This window comes from Syngnathus leptorhynchus, chromosome 4, assembly GCF_054491065.1.
Source record: "Syngnathus leptorhynchus isolate UIUO chromosome 4, UIUO_Slep, whole genome shotgun sequence".
Taxonomy (NCBI): domain Eukaryota; kingdom Metazoa; phylum Chordata; class Actinopteri; order Syngnathiformes; family Syngnathidae; genus Syngnathus; species Syngnathus leptorhynchus.
This window is the reverse complement of record NC_141198.1, coordinates 16,307,542-16,334,213: the sequence shown is the minus strand read 5'-3', so window position 1 is coordinate 16,334,213 and position 26,672 is coordinate 16,307,542. Positions and strand designations below refer to the sequence as shown.

General features: G+C 44.2%; 1 protein-coding gene across 1 annotated transcript; it reads right to left on the bottom strand.

Moving 5' to 3' along the window:
* Positions 1 to 353: 353 nt before the first annotated feature.
* Positions 354 to 25,660, bottom strand: tmem8b (transmembrane protein 8B). Its single transcript, XM_085909988.1, has 13 exons — positions 25,585 to 25,660; positions 22,447 to 22,636; positions 22,039 to 22,246; positions 18,604 to 18,737; positions 17,426 to 17,694; positions 15,280 to 15,662; positions 12,259 to 12,355; positions 12,007 to 12,130; positions 9,397 to 9,539; positions 7,912 to 8,090; positions 7,545 to 7,691; positions 5,601 to 5,717; positions 354 to 3,405 (listed from the first exon to the last, which is right to left on the bottom strand). The coding sequence occupies exons 1-13, from the start codon at positions 25,658 to 25,660 to the stop codon at positions 3,070 to 3,072; spliced, it is 2,403 nt and encodes an 800-aa protein (XP_085766114.1). The 3' UTR covers positions 354 to 3,069.
* Between the last annotated feature and the right edge of the window lie 1,012 nt (positions 25,661 to 26,672).

Here is a 26,672-nt window from a genome sequence, read left to right as displayed (position 1 = left end):
TCCATCTAAATTTGTAAACTTAACTTTGAACTAGTGTATGTGGTGGCTGTTGTTCAGAATCTGGAGGCTTGGGGTTTCAAACTCAGCTCTGCTTCTTTGATGAAGAGAGAAGAAAGCCTGTCTGAATGTCCATCCTGCTCTCTTGTACCTTGTCATATTCCTTAATGTAATAACGACAGAGAAATATACAGCAGGCAGAATAGAAATGGGAACAAAAGCTTGTCGCAGTGCTTTACTTGTGCAGTTTATTTTGTACACATTTTCATTTTGTAGAGTGGAAACTAAGGATGTTAAATAGCTTTTTGCACGTTTTTGTGATCAGTTTTGGTAAGAAAAAAAAAAACAAGGACTTTGCTTCTCTTTTGGAAATGTAATGTACAGATTACAGACCTTGAATAACAAGTACTTGGTTGCATTGTTGTGCTCTCAATTGACTGTTACCAAAATTTGTGTTGGTGTGGAAGTAGGAAAATGATTTCAACAAAATGTTTTTGATATGGTCTTTTTTTATTTATTCTTTTTTTATTCTTTTTTTACTTATCCGCTGGTATTATTTATTGTAAAATTGGCACTTTTTTAAATTAATCAGCCAATAAATCGGATAACGGAATCAAAAAAATTCTATATTGATCAGGCCGTACTTTCTATCTTCCAGATTTGGATCTACAATCTACACCATTCAAAACAACAATAATACGCAATAATGACCTTGTCAATCAAAAATAAAATTTGTATGTGGATTTCCTTTGACGCATCTCTATCTCATTAAATTGTGCAGGTTGTAAATTCACAGCAACAAATAAAACGGCGGTAACTCTCGTAAATATTTTTGTCACTTTCCCCAGGGGAAACCAACTCGTGTCAAAAAAAAAAAAAAAGAGCAAATAGTCACGCGGCTTTGTGGCACATACGAGCTTGCACGGGAGAATTATTCATCTCCCGCTTTCTTTCTGCAAGGAAGCTGTTGACAGCAACGTCTCATCTCACTCTCCCCGGCTTCCATTAGGGTCGCCAATTGTCTTTGAAAAGCCTTGTTGGAAAAGCAGTAGTGAGAGCCAAAGGCAAAGAAAAAAAAACATTTATTCTTTATGAATGTGGTGTCACACAGGTCCTGTCGAGGGAGAGAGGGAAGGGAAGGCGAACCGGTGTTGATTTGAGGTCTGCGGTGATCCGCCCGCCTCTGTCTCGCTCTCCTCCCGACAGGAAAGCTGCACTTTGGATTTGTTTTCCCCGGAGAACAATCGGCACATTCGTTTCAAAGTGGCGTACGTTGCCGTTGCAAAAGACAGTCTAACATTCCACATGACGACTATATATATATTTTTTCTTTACATTTGTGATACCCGCTGTAGGTTATAAATAAAAAATGTACATGACATTGTTGTGTCTCAGTGCAAAACAATCCCAAATCATCATTTTTTTAAAAAAAAAACAACAACAACCTGCCTTTAAGAAATGATCAAATATTTTCTCACTCCATTTCAGTGGTTTTCAAAGTGTGAGGTACAGTAGATTTGTTTTTTCAAATGCAAGATAACTTTAACTTTAAGTGAGGGGGGGGAATCCCAAAAGGGCATCTCGGGGAACATAAAATTGTTTCCAATCAATTTTTACAATGTCAATCAAATGACATTTTAATAGATAAATTGTCAGTTAGAGCTTCTAAAATATTCAATCAGAATATTTTTCGATTCAATAAAATTGGATTCAACAGATTAATTCTCACTGTGATATTTTTCAAAGTAACGCTGGCTTTGAATTTCTGGTTTTGCAATAACTCTTATACACCTTTGGTAAAATGAGAATTCCTTTGGTGTGACACTATTGGGACAAGTTACCCCTAAAAAAAAAAAAAAAACTAAATAAATTGTCTTATCGCTCTGTACGACAGTCATTTCTTTAAATTGGTTAAAGCATAAATTGAACAGAAAGCTTGATGAATTGTGTCAGAGTCACATTTTTTTGCTTGGAAATGTTAAAGGAGGTTGTGAGGAGCTCGTAATGGCAAAAAGCCTGTAAGTAAAATGTAAAAAAGCCCATTTGAATAAATAACCGACACAAGCAGTTGTACAGTCAGCGTCAAATAGCAGCCTTAACTTTGAATGCATATTCACAAACAAGCGCGTGTACCGTACTTCATTAGAACGACTTACGACTATACACACACTTGCGCCTGTCTCCATGGTAACTTACAAAAGCGCCAAAGTGGACGGAGCGACGCCCCCGCCGAGCCATCGCTCAAGAGCCCGCCCCCGATGCACCGAGCGGAGTCGAAATCGATCGGGCTCACGCTGCCACGGAGCACTCATCCATCAATTTTCTACCGCTCTTGTCCTCATTAGGGTCACGGGTGAGCTGGAGGGCCAAAGGTGGGGGGGGGGGGGCACGCCAAAATTGACTGGCGGGCAGTGACCGGGCTTCGGCAATTCGTTTTCATGAGTGACCAGAACGCCGGTTGAAAAGCAAAGCGTGGAGAGTCTCTGTTTGGGTTTCAACGACTGACCTCGCTTGCTTCTGTCGCCGGGATAGGTTGCAGCGAATATAATCCGTGACATCACACGGGACTATTACCGCTCATGGGGGGCGGCCCAAGGCAAAAACATGTGACCAGGGTATGTCTGTTGTGCGGAAATTCTGGAACTCACCGAGGGGCCTTTTAAGTTAATCGGACACCATCGTCTGTCCGTTGAATTGAGGAATCTGGTTGGTTCCGGTTTAATCGAGGTTCCACTCGATGATGTCTGGGGAGTGCGGTTCTTGACCCGCTCTGATGCGTGAAGTGCTTTGAGATAACGTAATGTCAATAAAACGGCGTGGCGAGAAGAGTTCCCACGAGAAAGTCGAGCGGCCGAATCGTGCGGCGTTGCCTCGCTTTACGAGGGACAACGGCGGTAACCGTGACAACAAGAAGACGACCAGGCGTCGTTATTATCCGCATAAAAGTATTTACATCTGTTCTTCGAGTTCTGTGGCTTATTTCCCGTGCGTGAACGTCCCAAGTCAAAGAAGGCAATGAAGTGTCACCAAAAGGTAGAAGAAGAGGAGGGAGAGTGCAAGCGTGGGAGTTCATCAGCTGGTGCAGATGCTGTTTATGGAGATGATGGCCGGGTCCACCAGGCCCAGTTCTTCGTGCTCGTTGACGCACAGCTGGTAGCCGCAGCCTCGCCTGCGTTTGAGCGGCGTCACCTTGGCGTCGGGTTTGGCTCGGGGCGGCAGGAGGAAGCCCACGCTGCCGGCGATCAGCATGTGCCAGATGCTATGAATGTAGAAGTAGTTCTCCTCCGTCTCCACAAAGGCGTAAAGAGCCACGGCCGACGTGGCGATGGCCGTGCCGGGGAACAGGAAGAACACCCAGCGCTTCCAGGTGGGCGGGTAACATCGCCGCCGGCGGATGGTGCGCACCGTCTGATGGGAGCAGGGAAATAAAAAAATACAGCTGCTCAGCGTCTGGACAATGTTTTTTTTTTTTTTTTTCACTTGATTGTGTAACAAGGTTTATCAGCGGTCATAATTTGTTTTTTCTAGTTCCTGTTTGCAAAATAGCCACAAATGCGCCACGAGTACGAGATACCTTGGCTGGTATCGATACTCGCATTGATATGCTAACAGCTAGCGTCGACAGTAGCCTGGTTTATTTTTAAGCAACAGACATTTGAGTACAAATAATGAAAAACCAGATATGAAAAAAATGATTTCCGGATTGGATTGATGTTTTGGACTTTTTTTTTGCTCGTTGCTCTCCATCTTTTATCAAAATGAATTTTGTTGTTTACGCCTCATTGTTGTCATTTGAAGATTAATATGGAAAATTCTCATCCGTTCAAAAGTGGCCCAGACCAAGTGGATTTTTTATGTTTCTCTTAACACCGTCTCCACATTACAGTATTGTCTTCTTTTTTTTTTTTTTATTCCCACTTCATAAACACTGATTGCTTGCATTATATGTCTCCCAAGGCGCTTTGGTATGGATTGAGAAGACAGATATAGAGCACCCACGAGCCAGCAGAATAATTACATGGATTCCAGCCGGAAAACGGCTGCCATTAAATGAGCATGCCGAATACATGTCAGGTTAAGGAAATAATAATAATAATAATAATAAACCCTGCTGTGTTTTACTGTCTGTTAAATCAGGAAGCTCGTTTTCAACGGAGAGACGCAGCCTATATGGAAGCGAGACTAAAAAGCAGACCTAATCACAGTACTTTTCCATGCCGACATTTTCGTTCAATTTGGGCTATCGTGACCTGTCGCCGTGTGCTTTATTGCCGCGCCAACATCCCTCGACTATCTGGCAACGGCTTTAATCAGCGCGGACAAGACGCACGTTATTCTATTGTGTTGTGCAGATATCATCGGCGGATATCACGCAACATTTGCATACACGTGTCGGACGACATTTGAAAAAGTAATTGGCGGCGTGCACGCGAATATACTTGATGATTTTGCACAATCCAATCTAAGAAAACGTGTCACTGATCTGATGCAAGCGCTTCCGCTTACATTCAGCGCAATTGCAATTGATTGCTGTTGCTCATTCTGTCCACCAGAGGGTGCTATGAAAACCGAGCGGCTGTTAGTCAGGATTTGGTGCCTCACTCGTTTCGGCTAAAATACGTCAAGTTAATCAAATGAAATGCTGTGCTACGATATGTCCCGTTGAAGTATTTTATCAGACTTAATATTGCTAAATGGAAGTCGAGAGGATGGTTCGTTTCCAGTATTGGCTAGCTAGCTCAATTGTTGCTACTCACCCCTTTCCTTCGGTATTAGCAGATGCTTTGTAAATGTAAAGCATAAAGCTCAAACGTCTGTTTTGGGTTGTTTTTTTTCGGTTCCCCGTTCAGAGAGCACATAAGGTCTGAGAGAGGAGTCAGTTAAAGCACAAGATGACTTGTAATGGAACCGTAAGCCATGACTAATACCCACACAGGCTGCAGAACTTTTAAAAGCCCCTCAGTGATAATGTGAAATTGCTTCATTGGTCAGAAGGGCACGCTTCTTCGCCGTGCACATGTGAGCCCAAGTGACGGATTACACCTACAAGCAGGAGGAACTTGAGAGTCGCTGCGGTCAAAAACGCCCACGACGGTATTAGCTTCAAACCAAACATACAAATGTTACGCCGCCGCCGCCTGCTTTTCGAATGAGGAGAATTTCCCATGGGAATGGACGGGAATTTATGGAAATAAATGGGAATGAACCAACACACACATTGAGCATCCGGTAAAACTAAGTTCAGGGTTTCAAACTAGCGTTAGGGTTTTCAACTGAGGTTTAAAACTTGGGTCAGGGTTTCAAACTAGGGTTAGGGTTTCAAAGTAGGGTTTCAAACTAGGGTTAGCTTTTCAAACTATCATGGAAAATATAAAAAAAATAGAATAAAACATAGAAATAAAATTCAATGAATCAAATGAAATAATTCAAAGTAAAAAAAAATTTTAAAAAGATCTCCAATTATTATAGTGCCTAATTTCTGATCTTCAATTACCATGACAAACTTCGCAAGGGCATGCAGTACATCTCAAATAGCTGCAAAGGCACGGCGCAGTTTAAAAAAAAAAAGAAAAAGTCGTCTGGAGAGTAAATATTTGCCTTACCCATGCCACTGCCATGATGCCCAGAGCAAACAAGCTGGGTCCCAGCAGGTTCCACAGACCGTGACGGTCCAGCTGCAAAGCCATGGACAGGGACATGGCCCCCAGCAAATATAGCACCTGGAGAAAAAATAGAACAACATTCTTTATCTTCAGCGCCATTAACATTAACGTTAAGAGGTGCCGTGGTTCCTCGGTGAACAGTCTGTCTCGTGCCAAGGCCATCTGGAGGCACTATAAAAGGACATTTTATTCTTATTACTGTGCTTTCATAAAGCATCGTTTTATGAAGTGCGATATTTCCCCCGTCACACCATCAATTAATTAATTAATAGCATTTCCATTCACTTCAATGAGAAAAGATGACTTGCCTTACAAGCACGCTCAGAGAAGGAGCGACATTTGTAAAATGCAACGCTAACAAATTCAACAAGCAGCTTCCTCTGCATGGCGAGCGGCCCATCACCACAAGGAAAACAAAAGCGCAGAGAGAAGGGAGGGCGTGAAGCGAGCTCTATAAATAACCAGCTTAAGTTTTTTTTTGTCAAGCTCACAATTTGACACAAAGCCACAAGCATGTAAGGAAAAGATAAAGTGCGAGTGGGAAGGGGGGGGGGGTGGGGGGAGGAAGGAAAATCGATAAGATATGCCGCACACGCCCGACGTCTGCGTTTGTGTCTGCCGGGGGAACGTGAGGAGACATTTGGTGTTTGTTTTTTCAAGCAGGGAAAGGATGACCCGCCCGCAGGAGAACACAACTAATTGGAATGGACGAGGGAGGAGGGGAGCGGCGGCGTGCGGCAGCAGTCATCAGTCATGCCGCAGCGCCGGGTCACGAGCGCCGGCCCGACACGCATCCAGCCCGGCCGCCTTAATGAATCATTATCTGTCATGGTGATGGACGAGCTGCCGAGGATTGGAGTGGCTGGATTGTTTTTGTTTGTCGTTTACACGTTACACGTGTTGGATGAAGCTGCGCCCCCACGGTGTCAATTCACTTACAGGAGAACTCGTTAAATTGGATTTTGCCGTTAACCAGGAATCGGACCTTTTGTAGGTCAATGCTCAAGATAGTATGTCTGAATAGAATTCCCCCCCAAAAAACGATTGATTGTCGATGAATTAAAAGTCAGTCATCTTTGTGTCTCATTTGATCCAAATGAGTTTAACTTTAGCGTAGCTCCGAACAAGTGGGTCCTTTTTTCGTGCTCGGCGTTTCGATCGAGTGCAATGCGACCGTCGAACGGATAAACCGGAGGACACGACGACAAAAAAAAAGAGTAAAAGATAGAGACATCAAATCTTATATTTGATTCATACTGATTGATAGCGCTCGAGTCAGTCGAGATGAACGGCTCCCTTGAGGTTGCTTCAAAGTCCTTGTGTGAAATTTTAATTATAGTATATATTTACAATCCGTTGCTCTCAGGTCTTTTGCTGCACACACACACACACACACACACACACACACACACACACACACACACACACACACACACGGTTGCACTTGCCAGTCCTGACGCGCATTTGATTAGCGGCTACGGACTGCAGCGCTCAGCAAAAAGGAAAACTCTAGAGGACAGCAGATGTTCGTACACTCGCTCTCCCCTCCCCCCCTTTCTTTCTCGAGTCATTTCTGAAGACACACACACACACACACACAGCATCCTGGCTCACAGCAGGAGCACGGTGACCCACGGAGAAGTTGCACCTGTTAGTGTTTGTTCAGCGCATAATGTCAACAAGCAGACAATCACAAAGGCCAAGGTATTGATCTTTGCGTTTACGAGACAGACACTTAAAAAAAAAAAAAAGCTGATTTTCTTTCCTCCTTAGCGGTCACTTATCTGCCTTTTCTTGAAAGTTCATCAGGCTTTAGTCTAAATAAAAAGCCAATCTCAGTAAAGGCAGTCAAGAAAAGCAGCCGGCCAATCGGAAAAGACCTACCTGTTTGATGATGGACTTGAGCCTCGCCATGGCGATGACCGTGACCCACACTGACATGAGGGAGCCGAGGAAATCGCAGAACTGCAGAACATCGTACTCCATGATGCAAAAGACCACGATGCCCGGCTGGTCACACGCGTGGTAGAACTACGAGACGTGAAGACGGCGTTGGAAATAATGAACAAAAATGAAGCTGAAATTGCTTAGCGGCGAGTCTCGGGAGGATAATCGTTAAAGAAAATGGACGGATGGCTCGACCGACATATTCGATTCAACGTTCGCTCAGCCTGCGTTTTAAAATACACTACTCTTTGATTTGATGTCAAAGCAAGTTCCCTCAAGAGTGGGCTTGATTGTCGCTACTCACGGTGGAGAAGAACATGGTGAAGATGTAGACGGAGGCCTCCAGCAGATAGTGGCTGCGCACGGCGATGACCACGGGCGGGACGAACATGAGGTTGCTGAGACACAGGAGCAAGGTGGAGAGCAGCTGGAAGCTGTACGAGTAGGCCTCGGAATTGTCCGTGCAGCCCCAGCCTTCCCAGCCTGACATGCGCAGCAAACACAAGAGCACCAGGGTAAGTTGTTGGCTTTTCTTCTTTTTTTTTTTTTTAAATAAATTATGTAAATCAAATCAAATATGAGAATAAAATAAACAAATAGGTTTAGTTGTTGACCTTTTTTTTACTTCTTATAAAATAAAAATAAAATAAAATAAAACAAAATAATATGTAAATCAAATCCGATATGTAAATAAACAAATAGATCAAACAGCAGGACAGAAATAAATACCTAAAAAAAAAGAAAACCCAAAGTTCAAATATGAAACCAGATGATATAGACAATCTCAAAGGTCAAAATGTTTCTGTGTTTTCCAATCTTCACGCTAATCTGCTGAGTCTAAAATAATGAACCCAATTAACAGTAACTCAATATGCTTGAAATCCACAGCTATCTAACAAGCGGTTAAGGAATACAACCCAGCCTCGTTGTAGTCTGTAACGCCGTTTGTAAATCAAATCAACTATTTGGTCATCAGGTCGTCCTTGTAAACAAGGCGTCTTTTCTTTCTTTCTGCAAAAGAAGCAATTTATTTTGGGGAAGTTGTTTCGCCGGCACAATAGAGCCTCCTGGTGAGATGGCCTCTGCGCAACATGAATTGGATCCCGATCAAGAGGCAAATTGGATAAGACGGCGCGAATTAAATATTTGTGAGCACAGTTGAATGGAGAATTTCAGGCCGGGGGCACGAGCTGAGCCGCGTGTAAGCAAGCGCCATGAATTTAGCGCCGCTGATAAGGCGGCAATCAAAGCAGGATTTCAAGAATAATCCTCAAAGGACAAAGCTTTGTTTAGCGCTGTAAGCTCATACTTTATTGCAGAGCTGCTCTTAATCAAGCACTTTTGCGTTTGTTTTTTTTCCCCCCAAAATTGTACTTTCCAAATTGCTCGAATCAAAAAGATTAGCATCAGCCGCTCTATGACCTAAACCGATAAATTTCATCAGCGGATCGTCAAATCAGTCGTGCAAAACAATTTTCCTTCCCTAGCCGGCCGACCGCGTGATGCATTTTCTGATAAGAAAATAAAACAAAGTCGACAATCCATTACCCCGCGTAAACTTGTATATTTGATGAAAAAGGCTTTTGGCACGCCGATATTTTGCTAAGTGTTAATTATGAATGAATAATAACTGGCAATCAGTACAAAACACATTTTGTAGCTATTTTTCACATGGATAGAAGAAAGTGTATTTCATTTGTTCCTTGTGATAATAAATATCCAAACAAGGATGATTTGATTGAAATGGAAAAAAGCAATTTGCATAATGCGATCCAAACGATGTCCTTACCTGCTTTGCATTCGCAGGCGGCATAAAGGTAGTTGTTGGTGCGAAGCAGCTTGCACTGTCCGTACGTGCCGCAGTCGTTGATGCACGGCGTCAGGTAAGCGCGCATGTACACCTCGGCCGTGATGTTAGCGCAGGCCTCAAAACTGCAATACGCAGAAATAGCGACATTTTGAAAAAGCACGGTTGTCCTCTGATTCAACTCGGTCAGAAAAATACATCTATTCTATAAATCAAATACTTTGAAGCTGGACAGTGTTTGTGGATTCCCAAAGTTAATAAATACTTTAGTGGTGCATTAGCATAGCACGTGACTAGGTCTTTGGGGTCTAGATGAATCAATTTACAGTGGTGCCTGGAGAAATGAAATGAATTCATTGCAGGACAAACTCAAATCATTCGCAATTGAAATTGTCTTTCCCCAAAGCAATGTATTTGAAAATACAAAACAAGCTTGAGTTGGTTTTGTTGTTTTAGTTGTGAGACGCAAGCGTCTAATTTGAAAAGACAGTTTTTTTTTTTTCAAACGCTCTCCCAGCACTTCATGATTTGAATAATTAAATGTCGTCTTCAAAAGGATGTCTTTTGATTGTATTATTTTATCTTCATCCACAAAAAACATTAAAACACAAAGTATTCACGTTGATTTTTTTTTTTAACGTGAAGAATCCTCACATGAAAATTCATTGTTGACTAAAAAGTCATTGTTATGCTTGAAGTTAGCATGCTAAGCTAACACGTTCTGCTAGTGGTTGACCATCAAATAAGAACAGCTTAGCTTTAACATTGTTGGGGCTGAATTTTCTACTGGCGGACTTTTTATGTTGTCCTGTAGTTGATAATGATCTATGTTGGATTTTATCAGATTATAGGAAGGTCACAGGAAATGTCATTTTGGGGATTGAGAGCCATTAGCGGGTTAGCACTGTCGACCTTTTGTAAAAACATGAGTAATTTGAAGTACTCGTAGAAGTTTTCCACATTTTCATGTGACTTTTTTCATCCGGCATTCTCATTCATCCTTCAACTTTCATGCAAAAATGTTTATTTTTATATGCATGTGACCTAAAAATGTCTCCAGCGGAATTATTCATTTTTGAATTGTACAAACAGACGATCGTTTTTTTCACGTAGACCTCCCAACAAAGTGCCAACTGTTACCACAAAAGAAACAAACGAGACAACGGATTTACTTGTAATCATTTTTGAAGACAATCTGTGGACGAGAATTACATTTGTCACTTCACTAATTGCCAGATCGTACAATCGATCAAGCCGATTGAAACGACAGGAGGTAACAAATCTCTTCTTTTGCCGTTTCCACAAATTTATATGAAATTGACGCAGCTGCTGGCCTGCTGATTTTCACATTTTATCAATCAACTAAATTGGAGTTGTGAAGCAAACCTGTCACTGGCAACTACCTCTTCCACATGACCTGAATAATTAAGTGCACGTAAAATATGTGAAAATGCCAGATTGCCATACGCCTATTTTTTATAGCGCAGCTCGGCTCGCTCTCACCATCTGTTATTCCCACTGAATTGCAAATCCCGAGTGGATTGGAGAGAGAAAAAAAACCAAAACAAAAATCGCTCTATTCAATTGTCTTCACACTTTTATTAAGGCGCAGACTAAACAACTCAGTGACCAAAAATACTGAGACTCCTTCATGATAACCTCATAGAAACTATGTCCTCTCGTTTTTTTTCTTTTGACTTCCTCCAAATAACTTTATTAATACCCTGAGGAAAAACCTTGTTTGTACTGAATTTCTTTGAAAGCGTGACCGTCGATTTAGTGCGCCGGAGAAAACGGAAGGAGAATGGGGCGGACATCATTAGTATGTTGAATTATTGAACTTGGTAAACAATCCGTATTTAGATTGCAGGTAAGCCGTATTGATTGAATGTTTGTTTGTCTTTTTAATTATTGTCACCCGGTAATAGACAACAAATATTGTCTCTTCTCGGTGGCTGGAGGAAATTGAGGCCAAGCCAAAAGAACTGATTACATGCTGTTAAATATTCAGGAGTATCAGTCAACACCTGGTTCCAAATATTTTGCACTTGTAAATAACAGTCACGGGGAAGATTCAAAGTCAAGAGGATCTGAATTCGAATCCCCTTCCTGTGTAGTTTGCACGATTGGGTGGATGGATGGATGGATGGATGGATGGATGGATGGATGGATGGATGGATGGATGGATGGATGGATGGATGGATGGATGGATGGATGGACGGATGGACGGACAAATATACAGTGCAGACGAAATACGGCGAACAGATGTGTTTGTGTGGCGGCCATGTTGGAAGGGGCAATGTTTGCATCAAAGCTATGGGAAGCATGTATACGTTAGCTTAACTTATTCGTGACGTTTCACACAGTTTCCATTTGTTGTTGTTGTTTATTTCCAACCATTTTGTACTGCGGTGGGCATTATCAGCCCACCAAAACTGTACAAAACTTTCCTTTTGCGCTTGAATGGTTTTTTTTTTCAGGCCAGAAAAGAGTAACAGATGACCCTTCTTTACTATTAGTCTTTTCAATTGAGATTCCGCTGTACTTCATTGACACCGGGGGAAATCGAAAACAACGTGTGAGCAATCTTACCCGTGTTGTGTGGCACATAGAGAGCGCAGACTGAGGTACCACGTGCCCGTCTGAGGGTACGGAATCCTGAGTTTGGTCACATTCGTGGAGGTGTTCACGGAGAGGAAAAAGCTGGCAACGGAATCTACAAGAGAGCAAAAGTTGTAGTGACCGCAGTCGTTCTGTACAACGAGAGCATTGTTCACTTGTAATTGCCGCGTCGAGACCTCGGTGGCTCGTGGAGGGATTGCTTTTCTGCTGACTCGGACGTACCTGATTCACATTTCAATGAAGAGTTTTGCCAAAGGAAGAGCGGCATGCCGTGAGTCAGACAGCCATGGACGGTGACATTCCTGTCTTTAAGCGTGGACTGTAACACACCAGATGAGAAAACGTCATCAAGTTGAATGGACGAAGACAAAAAACCCAAAACAGATCGGGCGCCTGAGTGCTGCTGAAAATGAATAGCTAGACATCCGATTCCAATCTCATCCCGCCTTAAACTTGGCTGTGTGGTCCCGAGATGAGTCATTTATTGATAACCACCTTTTAGCAGGAAAGGAAACTAGAGCCTAGCGTACAGTATGGCTAAGCGTTGATGAATGAAAAGAGGCAGCAGACATTTTGCCAGGTGCTTCCTCCACTCACCATCTGGCCCGCAATCTCTCGATAGAACGACTCAATCAAAGCCAATTTCAAAACTCGGCCCATAACGAGTCCCCGCACCTCCCTTGATTACACTTGCGTTTCCCTCCCAAAGCGACAAAGTGCAAAAGTTGAAATTGAATTGCGCTTTTACCCGACAACTTTTGGATGACAGCGACCTGCGAAAAGTCTCACTCTGTGTGGCTTGGAAGCCACAACGCAACGAGGCTCGCCGCGTTTACGGCGTCTTTGATTTAACATTTTAAAAGAGAATATAAAGCCACACAGAACCAAATGACAGATCAATAAAAGGACTAGATTGAAAAGGAGACGACCGCCGTTTCTCGCTCTCAAGGACGCCTCTCGTCCGTGCGCGATGAAATGGCCAGAGGATGACGTGACATCGAATAAAAACGACATTGGTGACCTCAGTACGGGGGCACCCGACTATTCTTGTCCATCCAAGAGTTACGCAAGTGCGAAAAAGATGTTTGAGACACACTCCTAAATACCATTTGTCATATTTGACTGCTGCGTTTGTATTCGCCGGTATTTCTAAAGCAACATTTTTTTTTATTTTTTTTTTTGGGTGAACATTTGCCTCAGTAATCCATTCACCGCCGCCGAATCCATCGGGCGAACGGCTGAGCCGCGATTTAATCAGCGTCCCTCTGACACCTCTGCGTTTGATAAATGCCAGCTTGATACGGCCTCTCTTTTTATTCGCCGCGTTTGGTGGCCAGCACGCGCCGCAGAGGCAACTGATGCAAGAAGGAGCTAGGCAAAGAACCACCCCTGCACATTCCTCTACCCAAACTAATTAAAATCAACTTTCATTTGGCTCCTTAATGTACACGCATTCCCGTCAATGTGATTTGCAGGAGGGGGGCTAAATTGGCTTTTGCAGGACTCTCACCAATTTGTGTTGACTCAGTTCAACACCTTCTGCTAAACAAGTTTCTCAAAGGCGGTGCATCACTGATTAAAAAAAAAAAACACAGTGGGATGTACAAAAGCTAATAAGACATAGAGAGTGCCAAGGACTAACTCATTACAGCGCACATAAGCCTGACTTCAAGAAAACTTTGAAAATTGGATCTAAAGAGATTAAATGGATGAACAGGAGTATAATTTTTTTTTTTTTTAAAGGCAGGCGACATCCGCTTTCGCGGTTCTTTCTAAAGAGTGACGCAATGCAGACAAGATGTTGTCATTTTTGGGACTGCAAATCTGGTCGGTTCGTGACAAGCAAGTGACACATCATGACTTGCTTTGTCTTTCAAATAATAAAGCATGACAGACTGCATCTCAATTTTTGTAGAAGCGGCCAGGTTTTATCACGTCCGTGAGTTCCGTTCCACACGTATGGATATTAGGGGAGCGGCAAAAAAAAGGCGGTAAAAAGTAGAACGGGGGGGTTAGCGTTGATGTCTGTCGGTGAGGTGACAGTAATCGCCGTCACTCGGTGACATCAGTCAATAAAGCTCCCAATGAATTATTCAGTCCATTAATCTCATTTCCTGGAGAGGAAGCAAGAGGAAAAGGCACTGGGGCCTGTTTGCTTTCTTGCGGCCGCTTAGATGAGATGATCAATTTCAACCGTGCACCTTCTTTCACTCGGTTTGCATATCACACGATGGCCCACGGAACACGAGGGAAACTGCGTACTGCACCTGTACTAGCATTGGTGGCTAATCGCTAAAAACATACTGTCGCCGATAGTCATCCGTCTCAGAGAGGATAAAGAATATATGCCAGTGATTACGCTCGTGCCATCTGCCTGTTGCTTGTAGGGGGACTAAAACTGTGACACCGATGCTATAATTGAGCTCATCAATGGCGTTTTGCATTGAACAGTAGCATGAAGCTAAACAGAGTTACCTCAGAATTGCTTTGAGTCAAATGGTTGGAAAAACCCTGCGAAAATCCCAAACATGTCCAAAAAAAAAATGTCAGCATGAAATCCAAAATGCAAATATCGTGTCATTTTGAATTGTAATATTACCAAGCATCACTAGATGGCAGTCACGTCTTTTCAGCTTTCGAATGATATGCAGTGCAAATTTAGTGATAGTGTATTTTTGGGAAACGATAACATCCGTTTTGTACTGTCATTTTGATACCAGAGATCCCTTTGCACTGGTTAAAAAATAAAAAATAAAAAATAAAAATACCTCAATGAGTGGTTATTTTATTGTTTGCTTCAAAACCGGTCTGCTGACTTTTCTCCGTTTCTCCTGAACGTGTGATACGGCCCCGGTCACTATTTCATTAGACTGTGCAGGTGCACCTAATGTTGCGTCAACAGTCCATCCTAATAGCCGACTTGCGCGCCGCGTAGCAAGATATGAAATGGCATCCGTCCATCCATCAATCTGCCAAAGCGAGGGAGGGCATCTTGCGGAGGCTTACGTCTGAAGGGAACAGTCAAAAAGTTTTCAGCAGCGACTGCATGTGTCATCCACTTGTTATATCAACACTGACTGACTGCTTTCTATTAAAAGTCCATCTGGCAGCTCCCCAGCTTGAGAACTCCGGAGTCACTGCAGGTGCATTGTTAATGCCATTACCAGCTGAAGGACAACTTAACAACGTTTCCTGACACATTTTTTGCATTTGAGCCAGAGTTGGTGGCAGAACACGACTCACCGTGTTGAGCTTCAGCTCCATGTTGAGAACGCCGCCGCTGTCTAAGACGGGCATGAGGTTGATGGCGAACACGGCCGCTCTGTCCGGCGGAATGGAAATGTTGGGACCGAAGAAGACGTAGAAGTGCACCGAGAAGGTGTCCAGCTCGTTACGAAGAGTCGGGCGGATGGGCCAGCATTTGTTGGTGTCGGTGGGGGGAGCCAGGTAAATCACGCTGTCCCCCGAGGCCTGCGGGCGAGTGGCGTTGTACCACGGGCCTCCGGGGGCCGCCGCCGAGAGGCTGTCGGACAAGGAGAGCGCCATCGCCGTGCCGAACGACTGCGGCATGTTCATGGATGAGCTGGCAGGGGACTGCTCCTTGGATGCGTTAGACTTGCTGCAATCTGGGGACGGCAGAGAGAAGGGAATCAAACGCCCGACAAATTATTTGCTTGAGCTGTCCAGGGTCCCGCGTGTGGCACTTGATCAAATTAAATAAGATCATGAAATCGAATTGAACACACTAAACATGTTTCACACTGCGTTAACTGAATGGTCGTTGAGCTGCTCTTTTTAGTTTGCCTGCTTTGGCCACATGGGGGCAGTAGAAGACACCAATAATTATCTTCATTATTAGTACGTCAAAATTCCTCTACGGATCGAATAGTTTGTGCATCGTGATTTAACGCTGCATTCCAATTCGTTGTGTTGCTCCTACTGGTGTGTCTATCCTGGCCACAAGGAGGCAGTATAACACAGTCATGCAGACATAAATGAAGAAGAGAAGACTTCTATACTTATAAGTGAATGTAAGAGGCTGGAATATGAATCATTAAACTTCAACTAGGAGCATAAAAACATCTTCAAGCCTCTTTCATGATGAATTGTTCAATATTTACCAAACTGCTGCTCATCGTGAAGTAAGCTCATTCGCTCAATTTGTTCGTCCTCGCAAGCCAACGCAAAAAAATAAATCGTCCAAACGACGGCGAGTATCTTGAAAAAAACTTACAAGTCGGGTCACAAGGACCGCAAGGCACCACTGTATTCTTATTCTTTTTTTGTTTTGTTTGTAAAGTCATGGTGTCCGTGGGCATTTTGAAACTTCCCAAATGTTCCATGCCAGTTTACTTGTGGGCAGGAGAGTGAAAGCGGGGGTGGTAATCCATAGCAAGTCGTACACAAACAGGCAATAACAGCCTGGGTTATTGTACATGCGCTATTAAGGCGCGCTTTTGCAAGAAAGAGTCGTTTGCGGATCATCCCCTTCGGCGGGCTTCTGCTATGTAAACAGGAAGCTTTTTAATGAGACAGAGATTCACAGTAATTGCAAGCGCTGTGCTTTCACCCAGCATAAAGCGCCCCGTTGCAAAAAAATGGTCATGGATGGCAACTATCAAACGCCAGCCGTTACCCGGGGGGGGTCAAAGGTTGCTGAAGCCCTGCCTTACTTTGAACAAATGTTGTCTCTGCGTGACTTGAAGTCATTTGTTCGGGGTGCTAGGAAAGGCAAAAAAAAAAAGCCATCGAGCACCGAAACGCTCCATATTTTAGGCTTCCTTCGTTTTAACCGAAGACTTCAAAGCAAATCCAAAGATTTGACTCACAAGCATATCGAATGGCCGATACTCTACCGAGGCTGCAACCTGTGTGAAATATGCCGCAAAAACAACAATAATAAATAATAAAGAGCAGCCTACTCCCCCTCCCACCCACCCTCTTCAGGAAAGTCTAACAGCTCCAACATCACGCCGGATGATCCTGAAGGGTTCTTCAATTTAAGCCCACGAAAGGTCAAGTAAGATCAGGCTGGTCCAGCAGGGGAAAAGACATACTGTGAATAATTAGTGCCCGCGTTACCATGGCGACAAGGTGAACCGTAGTACAATGTCGAGCAGAGGGAGAGAAGCGGACTTCCCGCAGATTCCTCGGCCGCCCCGCAGGGCTGAGAAAGCGCAACACCTCTTTGTTCTTTGCAAGCTAAAAACAATATGGAGCACTTTCGTGAAGAGCACCCAAAAAACAGCCACATCCTGTTTTGGTTATAAATGTTTACATTTCTAAATACGTGCACGTGTAATAGGGTCAAACTGTTCCAAAGCAGCCAAAATGAATATTTAGCGGCGAATCACACGACGAGCGTGTCCTCGTCGACATCGGCTCTCACCTGTAACCTGCACGCCGATGCGGAAGTAGACGTCGGCGTTGGTGAGGTATCTCTCCACGAGGACGTAGTACCAACGTTCCCAGGCGGCCGCCGAGGCCTCCAGCTCGCAGGGGCTCCACTCCCGGCAGTCGAGGGCGCTGGAATTATGCACGGGTGGCGCCCGCGCTCTTATCTTCAACACCACGGGACAAGTGTCGCCGCTCTTGTTCCTGACGCCGCAGTTCAACAGCTGAACTTTCACCGTCGATATGTAATTGGGCACAAACACTCTGCACACACGCAAAAAAAAAAACACAAACACGGTTAAGAGAGCGGTCGTATCGCGGCGACGTGATGTCACGGTGAGAGGCAAAAACATTGAAGTACATAAAATAAAAAGGGTATCTCGTGTCTTAGGAAAGTAAACCGATAGTCGATAGTGAATGATTGGTTACAATTGAGTTTATTGACTATGTTATTGTTTATTAATGAATGTATTGGCTTGCTTAGATGTCTTTCGCTAAACTGAAACTGAATCTGCCCCCCCCCCTCCATATGCAAATAAAATCTATCCTTTCTGGTGGATGACGTTAGATCACAATTGATGAAGAGCATTAAAAAAAAAAAAATCTTCCATCCAGCAATACATCAACTGTCTTGGGAAGAGTCATCCCAACACTGACTTACTTAGTGGAGCAAAAAAAATGTCATTTAAAAAACAGAATGTAAAATACTTCATATTGCTCCTCTGACACTTAACTTTTACAAGAAAGAAAAATCAATAAAGAAGGAGAGAAAATTGCATTTTTTAATGAACAAGTTCGCACTCCTAGACTCCAGTAATAAGATAGGGGAGCCAACTGAGGCAAATAAGTTTTTTTTTTTTTTTCTTGAGGTTGCAAAAAGAGTGGCCAATTTTCCAAAAATACCTAGAAACCTTTGAAGGGATACTTTAAAAAATATTGCTTCAAAGGTAACAACATTAAGGTAATTTATTTTTTCCCCAATTATGTGTGGACTTTCTAGCTCCAAGCTCACGTCAATGTTGCAATGTAGCAGAAAGGCTGCAATTCAGGAAGAAAAAAAAAAAAAAGAACATTTTTCGAAATATATTATTTAATTCTTTGAAATATGAATCCTATTTTAATTCGCAATCACAATATCGAGAGGGTGGTCGCAATGAGCCCTAGCCGACTTACTTGTAAAGAGCAGATCTGTTGTGAGCGGGGATCATCTGGTCGATGAAGTATCCCGGATAGAGCACGGGGATCCCAACGAGCCTCTGGACGATGAGCTGAGGTTGGAACAAATACTGGCACTCCTCGGACAGACCCTACGCCAAAAAGGACGCACGGACAGACTTTCAATGACGGCTTATGAAAAAAAGATGGTTATCATTCAGACCATCTGCCTCCATGAGCATGAGAGCGTCAAGTCGGTCTCTGGGGATTAATAACATTTTTGGGCCCCCGTCCCTCCATTTCACCGGCGTCCCGTGAGGATGTCACGTACGTCGATCTGTGAAACGAAGCCGGCAAATCGGTTTGAAAAGGAACATGGCGTCACGAGTCGGACAGGTGTGAATGCCCGATGAGGTCTTTAGTTCCTGTCAAGCGATCACGAGCCCTGCTCCCACCACTCTCTGTAGTCATAATGATGGCGCCCTTTTGATTGATTACAGCCTGCCCGTCGGCTTTCAAATTTCCGAGCCACGCTCCGGTGGCTTTTGAAGGCCTCCAATTACACCAATCACATGTTCATCTAGCGATGCAGCCAGCCATCAGCTCGAGAAGCTAACACAAGCCTGTCAGTTAAGTGTTGCTAAAATTAGCTCAAGACAAAAATGCGATACTCGTACGAATCCTAAAATAGCCATCCATCCACGTTGGTCTATCAACCCAACCATATTGTGAAAGCTCATAAAAGCCAGATGCAAATTCAGCGATGTGAATCACTACACTAGCAAATGGCCCAACAAATGAATCAACAGTTAGGTGAGGGGGCAAAATGTGTGACGCTATTGTTGTGTCTCATTGTTTATCAGGGGAACCCGACACGTGGGAGAACAAAGACAGGATGGCCCGACGCTGGGCTACACACTCGATATCTTTCCCATCTCATATGGCCTCCCATTAAATCCCTCATTGAACGCCGAGTTTTGCATGATGGGTAATCAGGAGGCGGCGAGCTGGGCTGATAAGCAGTTAAAGCAGACCGTATTAAATGGCACCATTATGCGCCAGGACGGTTTTGGTCAATGAGGTTGAAACTGTTCAAATAAATGATACCAACATGAATGAGCACGAAACATGGAGGGTGAGCTAACAACAGCTCTGCTCTTGCTAACACCGGCTAATGTTAGCACACTAAGCGATGCTACGTTGTCATGGGAAAAAACCCACAAACGCTTTTCAGTCCTTTTCTCATATATTTCAATTTATTCAGCATTTAATGATGTTAGTCATGAAAAATCAGTCAGGCACTGTAAGGGCCACCCCACTCCAAGAGACATTAGCGGTGTTGGTAGTTAGCATTTTTTGTTCTGACTCGATGATGACTTGGATGATATTAATAGCTAATTAAATCCACCAACGCCTATGCCTGAGCCTTTCAAGTAATTACAAGATTCTTAGCCGGATCCTTTTTGGTTTCTGTGTTGCGAGCAAAAAATTTGACAAGTGTGATCATTTGTAACTAGTTTCAATGAAACTTTTAAATTAATTCTACATAGCTGCTGGCTGGAAGATGTGTAATGTGTGCGGTAACAACACCTCCAAATGTGTTTTATTTTCCTATTACAGATGACTATGGCAGCATTTATTCCACTTTGTTAATGTGTGTGCGCGCAAGCAGGCGTGTAAGTATTATTCCTCGCCTGGTGGAAAATGGCCTCAGATAGCAGAATTTCGAAAAAGCGGAGTTTTCCATCTCCGCCGTGTGTCATCGGCGTCCCCAAACCGAGCCGATTGCACGTCTTAGGCAATTTCCGATGACATTCATGATTTTGTGTGTGTGTGAGTGTGTGTTCTGCGGAGGTATTTTACGTAGGCCGCTGGAGACCACAAAGGAAAGGCACAAGCAAACACAGAGGCGGCTGCAGGTAAATTGCCTGCAATGGAAATCAGCTGGTGCTGATGTGACCACGTCGACGGACGCGATGAGATGAAGAAAAACTCTTCAGACACGGTTCTGCCTCTTTAGTTTCTCCAGCACAAGACAGAATACTAATCTCTTTGAAGACGTCGGACGTGAGGGTTTTTTTTTTTCCCCCGTTAAGTGTGACCAAAAATATATATTCTTTTTTTTTATTTTAATATCATTGAATTAGAACGTCAAATATTGTTTGAAGCATTTTGACGTTTGGGGCTGCAAACCACAGAAATTTTGTTCTTAGGGGACTTTGATTTTGGAAAAGGAAAGACGATTGAATACATGCTGTTATCATTTTATCGCTGTTAATATTTTTAGTGCACACTTCAAAAAGGCAATTCTAATCCCGCATGGTTATATTTCTATCCGGAGGGGAAGGGGGAACGTTTCGGTCAAGCGGTCAGCCGGTCTTTCACTTGGGTCCAATCGTAGCAAAGCTCATAAATGGGATGAAAAATAATAACAACAACACATCCTTAAAACACGCCTCCCTCCAGACCTTTATGGACGCCACTGCGGCGATGACAAGCCGTCATAAAAGCAGTCAAGCGGACGTGAATCTATTTCGGTCGTCAGAGGAACGAGCGTTTGCGTACGGGCGGGACGACGGCGCGACAAAAACACTTGACACTCGCTCGTGATCGGCAAAATAACGAGCTTATAATATCCCAAATTAAAGTTCATCAACCCAAATCTACCATCTGCTCTGCGGTGACTAATAATTGGAATGGTTTATTTATAAAAACGATTGTACCTCGGTGTACGTTACTATGGATACCTGTTGCGGTGTTTGCTCTTTGATTTGTAAAGTCATGCGGTGCGCAGAATAATGTCTGCAGATGAGACTTGACATTCAAAAGAGTGACCACAAGCTGTGATTGAGTTGTCACTAAGCAACAAATGATTCAATTACAGCTAATTTTGTCCTTGGAGCTGCTGGATTTATCTGACGTGATTACCGCCGTTATAAAGCTGTTGGCTAAATGAGGGCGACTCTCTCGCACATCTTGCGGCGACTCGCATATCATGTAGATGCTACAAAAGCCAGGATATTGAAATTGGATGGGTGGATGGATGGATGGATGGATGGATGGATGGATGGATGGATGGATGGATGGAGGGAGGGAGGGAGGGAGGGAGGGAGGGAGGGAAGGAAGGAAGGAAGGAAGGAAGGAAGGAAGGAAGGAAGGAAGGATGGATGGATGGATGGATGGATGGATGGATGGATGGAAGGAAGGAAGGAAGGATGGATGGATGGAAGGAAGGAAGGAAGGATGGATGGAGGGAGGGAGGGAGGGAGGGAGGGAAGGAGGGAAGGAAGGAAGGAAGGAAGGAAGGAAGGAAGGAAGGAAGGAAGGAAGGATGGATGGATGGATGGATGGACGGACGGACGGACGGACGGACGGACGGACGGACGGACGGACGGACGGACGGACGGACGGACGGACGGACGCGCCCGACAGTGTGAAGTTAGTCACTGTTACCTTGACTGAGATCTTGCCTTCATCCTTGGGTAAATGGGCAGCCAGGAACCAGTCCCCAGGGAGCGGGCTGGTCACGTTGAACGCTCCAGTGGTTCTGTTCGGGAGCGTCCAGGTCAGAGTCACCGCGAAGGATCCTGGGACGACCGTATCCCGAGGGAAGTGAGTGCTCAGGGGGTTGATTACCGGAGGAGCGCCGGACCTGAAGTACCTGTCAATCACAGTCCATTTTTCATGATTACTTTCCGGCTCCGGTTGGTAAACAACGAGGACGTCAAACGTTCACTTGTCACTCGTGTTATTCGACAAGTGACACGCGATATATTTCATTGTAAAGCTTCGACTCTTTCCGCCAGGAAAAAAAAAAAAAAGCATTTCCAATCGAAATAAATCAATACTTTGTTCACTTACACAGTAACATTGCGATTGGGGCAGCTGTCTCCGAAGGTACCGCCTTGTTCCTTGAAGGTAATGAGGTTCCATACGGCCATCATGGTGTCGTCAGGCACATTGAAGTGGAAGAGTTCCACACTGGCGAAGGAGTTGAAAGCACTGAGCTTACGAGGCGTTCGGGTGAAGTATTCGGTTGCAAAAAGGCAATCTGCCAAGAAAAAAACAACAGCTGAGAAGATGGACACCAAAATGTTGATGGGTGGAGCTAAATCAAAACTAGTCCTATTGACTTGACATCCTTGCATTAGTCACGTATCTGTGACAGGAACTGAATGCGTGTGTCTTTAAAAGGCGGGAGGGACTCAGTAAATGAGAGCCTAGCATTAGCGGGTTGTTTTAAATGGCGAAAGCGTTAGCCGCTCCGTGTCGTGTGGCTCGGGGTCAGTTTTGGCAAATGGCAAGATGTGTGTGAATCAATTCTGATCTTTATTTTCTTAGCCTTGTTCAATATGTCCGCAGCTAGCGGTGTTTGGCTAAATTCAATTAGCCAACGATGTTTTACCGTACATGTTGCAGTTGTGGAACTTTAGACGAATTAAGTGTGACATAAAACTTCTTATTCATCTCTTGTAAGTCTGAGTGGAAAAGAAAATCCACAATATGATGAAGTTACAAAGCGATGGAGGATAAAAAAATGTCACAAGCTATGTCAAATGTTATTTTCACCGCATGCTGCAGGCTGCTAAAAAAAAAAAAAACATACAGCCAGCCACCGATCCGTCGTTTGGACAACTGTGCTATAGGCTTTCTTTCTTAAACGTGCATGAGTGCTCAATGGCGTCCCGCTTAATGTCAAATCCTTGGATTACACCCAGCCGAGGCTCTGCATATAAAAGCAGCAGATCAAGCGACAGGTGTAATCTGGCACATTATCCGCACGAGCCGGGTTGGCATTTAACGCAGTCAGCAGGTGGGCAAAAAAAAAAAAAACATGAATTGCTGTGCAATGCATCTCCTCCGAACATTAATAAAAGGATGCTAAAATGTCTGCTGTTTGCCTCCATCGGAACGTGGAGGGAGGAAAAATCGAGGCACGCACTCAGCAGCCTGTTCTGACGTGGACTCGTAAAAGGAGAAAATTTACCACACACCGGCTCTCACACAAGTAACCTTGAATGCTGAAACCCGGCCGGCAAACTCAGGAGAATGAAGCAATCTTGTTGTGGAGAGCTAAACTCTGATCCCCGTATAAAGCCCCAAGCTCCTGTTATTGTGCTCTGGATCTGGCTGGCTTCCCTATACATGAAAAATTCCCTCTTTTCACTTGTCCAAAGAGAAATAATTTGCATTCAGGCAAATTCATGAGAGAACCAAAAATCAAGATGTTAGGCAAGATCAAAGCAGCCATATTTTGGACTCCACCATCCCGCTGAGTCCCTTGCCCGCCTCCGCCACACCTTTTCCTCCATCTGACCTCGCCAGCCCACCACTTGCTACTCCACCGCCTGTCTAGCCACCTGCTCCGTGTCCACTCATTTGTTCTGCTGTCGGGTTGATAGGAGGAATATTTACCAATCGTCACCATGAGCTAGAGAAACCTTCTCTGTAATCGTGCATGTATCGGAATGTGTGACAAATGTTCACGTGACAACGATGAATTCTTAATGCCCTGTAAAAAAGAAAAAAAAAATCGAAAATAAATTGTTGTCACGGGTCGGTGTTGATGAAAGAAACATTTTATCGATATATATTATATGACCTGAGATGGATGCACCCTGCGGATGAAATGTTTTTCTTCTTTTTATTGCCCGGCTATAAACACTTTGCTGCCCACTGAAAATCTTCCGCCGACGGTGGGGGCTGTGCAAAACAAAAAAAAAAGGCACTGGACAAGCTGTTTAAAGCCACTCCCAGCTTGAGAACTTTAAAGTGAACATAAAACGAGGAGTATTACGGGTTGTGTATTTAAAACAACTCCATAGCCTTTTGCCTGCTAGCATAATGATAACACATAATGCTAATTGCATATATAACTAAAGCAGTCGAAATTTAAGAACAAATGGTGCAGAAATACATGAAGACATTCACTATGACAACGCTCACTGGTATATATTCTTTATCCTCCGGGAGGAGCAGAAACATCGACTCATGTTCAGTAACATGCCTGTCTGGTGGCCTTATACTGCCCCCCAGTGGTCAACGTGGCCAGCAGCAAGTGGCCATTCATTTGATGCTTTTTTGTTCTCATTAAACACACTCCAAAATGTGATATCACTACGCAATACCGACAAATACACGACATATCCCCGTAGAGAACATACGTTCCGATACACAAATGGATGAGAGCACAATTGTGGATGCTTTTACTCTCTCTGACAACGTGTCAATCAAATACAAAGACACAACTAGCATTTATGACACCTAAAATTTCAATGAACACATGACAGATAATTGTGAACTAAGATCTTTCTGTCCTTCTATTATCTTTAGATGAAGTGTCTAGAGAGAGAGTGATGCTTTTATTATCAAATAGAAATATTTCATGTCGTCTAAACATGAGACTGTCTCAACTTTATCCAGTAGCTTGCAGGGCTTGTGGACAACACTGAACACACTTCACAATCCAATTGAGGAGAGGAGTAAGCCCCTTTTCCAGCTTTCCCAAACTGTAGAAGTAAATGCCAACGGCCATTTTTGGGGGGGGGTTCCCCCAATCGCCGCACAAGGAAGACAAAAGGTTTACATAGCTGATGTCTTTGTTACATGTTTGGTCTCGCACCTTTACGTTGTGCCTAATCTCTGGAGGAGCAAAAAAAAAAAATCAGGTCCCACAATACAAGGAGTTGACTTGTTTGCTTATGACAACTCACTATGAATGTCACTTGAGATCTATATTGTGAACTAACTTGAATAAAGCGCCGTGAAAAGCAAAAGAGAGACAATAAAATCGTGTCCTAAAAAAACATAACCCGCCAAGCGGTAGGCAATGAAAACCTCGGGAGTGCGGTTCGGAAGGGTTGCTGATCGACGGCTCCGTTTCAGCACCAGGACCAGATGAACAGCGCCACGCGAGACTCCAACACCAACACCTTGCCCGCCTGCCTGGCTGCCCCCCCCCCCCCCCTCTCAGATTCACACAAAAAGCAGTGTACTCACCCCCAGGAACGCAGAGGAAAGTGTAAACGATGAAGAGCAGCATCCTCGTGACGGGGCAGCAGTCCACCCTCCACATGGTTCCGAGTGTTCGTGGCCGTGGACTCGAGCCGCGGTGCAGCTCGCCGTTTGCCGCTTTACATTTTTACATCCTCCCCCTCCTCTCCCTCCCTCCCTTTCTCTCTCTCTCTCTCTCTCTCTCTCTCTCTCTCTCTCTCTCTCTCTCTCTCTCTCTCTCTCTCTCTCTCTCTCTCTCTCTCTCTCTCTCTCTCTCTCTCTCTCTCTCTCTCTCTCCCTGGCTCATCGACCAGCTGTTAGCACATGACGTCATCCAGACGATGGTCGCACGCCACCTGCTGGTTGGTTGGTTGGCTGAGTAGTGCGGGAGCTCCGTATTGGTCAATCCGCGGGGAAAGGGCGCGCGCACGGACATTGCAGCAGCGGGGGCTATGTCTTGCACGCGCATTCCAGCTAACGAACATAGAGTCATACAAGTCAAAGGTCATCAGAAGAATCAATTCTTAAGGACAGTAACGTATTTGTACTCATGTAGGCTTATAACCAGGGGTTTCGATCCAGGGCCGTGTATAAGGGGTTCCCGTGATGCCCCACAAGAACAAGAAGCTGAAAAGTCCTCACAAACATGGAAGATGCATGTTTTCCTTCAATGATGTCAACAGTAGGATGACACACTGACAACTTGATCATAGCTTTCATCATGGTGAGCCAAAGTATTGATTGTTGAGACAGTTAAAACCACGAAATATTGTTGACAGGAAATTGAAGTCACTCGCAGCACTGACTCACAATTTTCACCTATGACAAGTTGGCTCCGTAAAGGCTCGCGTTACATCGGACAGGTTTACGTCACCTTCTGCCTGGTGAGCTTTCTACTCAATCGATATGTTTGTAAAGTGTGCTCTGTGATTGGCTGGTGACTCATGGCTGATAATGAGGCGCTCTAAAGCGGCCAAAGTCGCAGATTAGCAGAGAGGAAGAAGCATAGGTGGAGCGACCAGTGGCTGTCCAGTCAGGGGTAGGCAAATGAGCCAGTGCTGCCCCCTGCTGTCCACTTCCCTGCATGCGAAGAG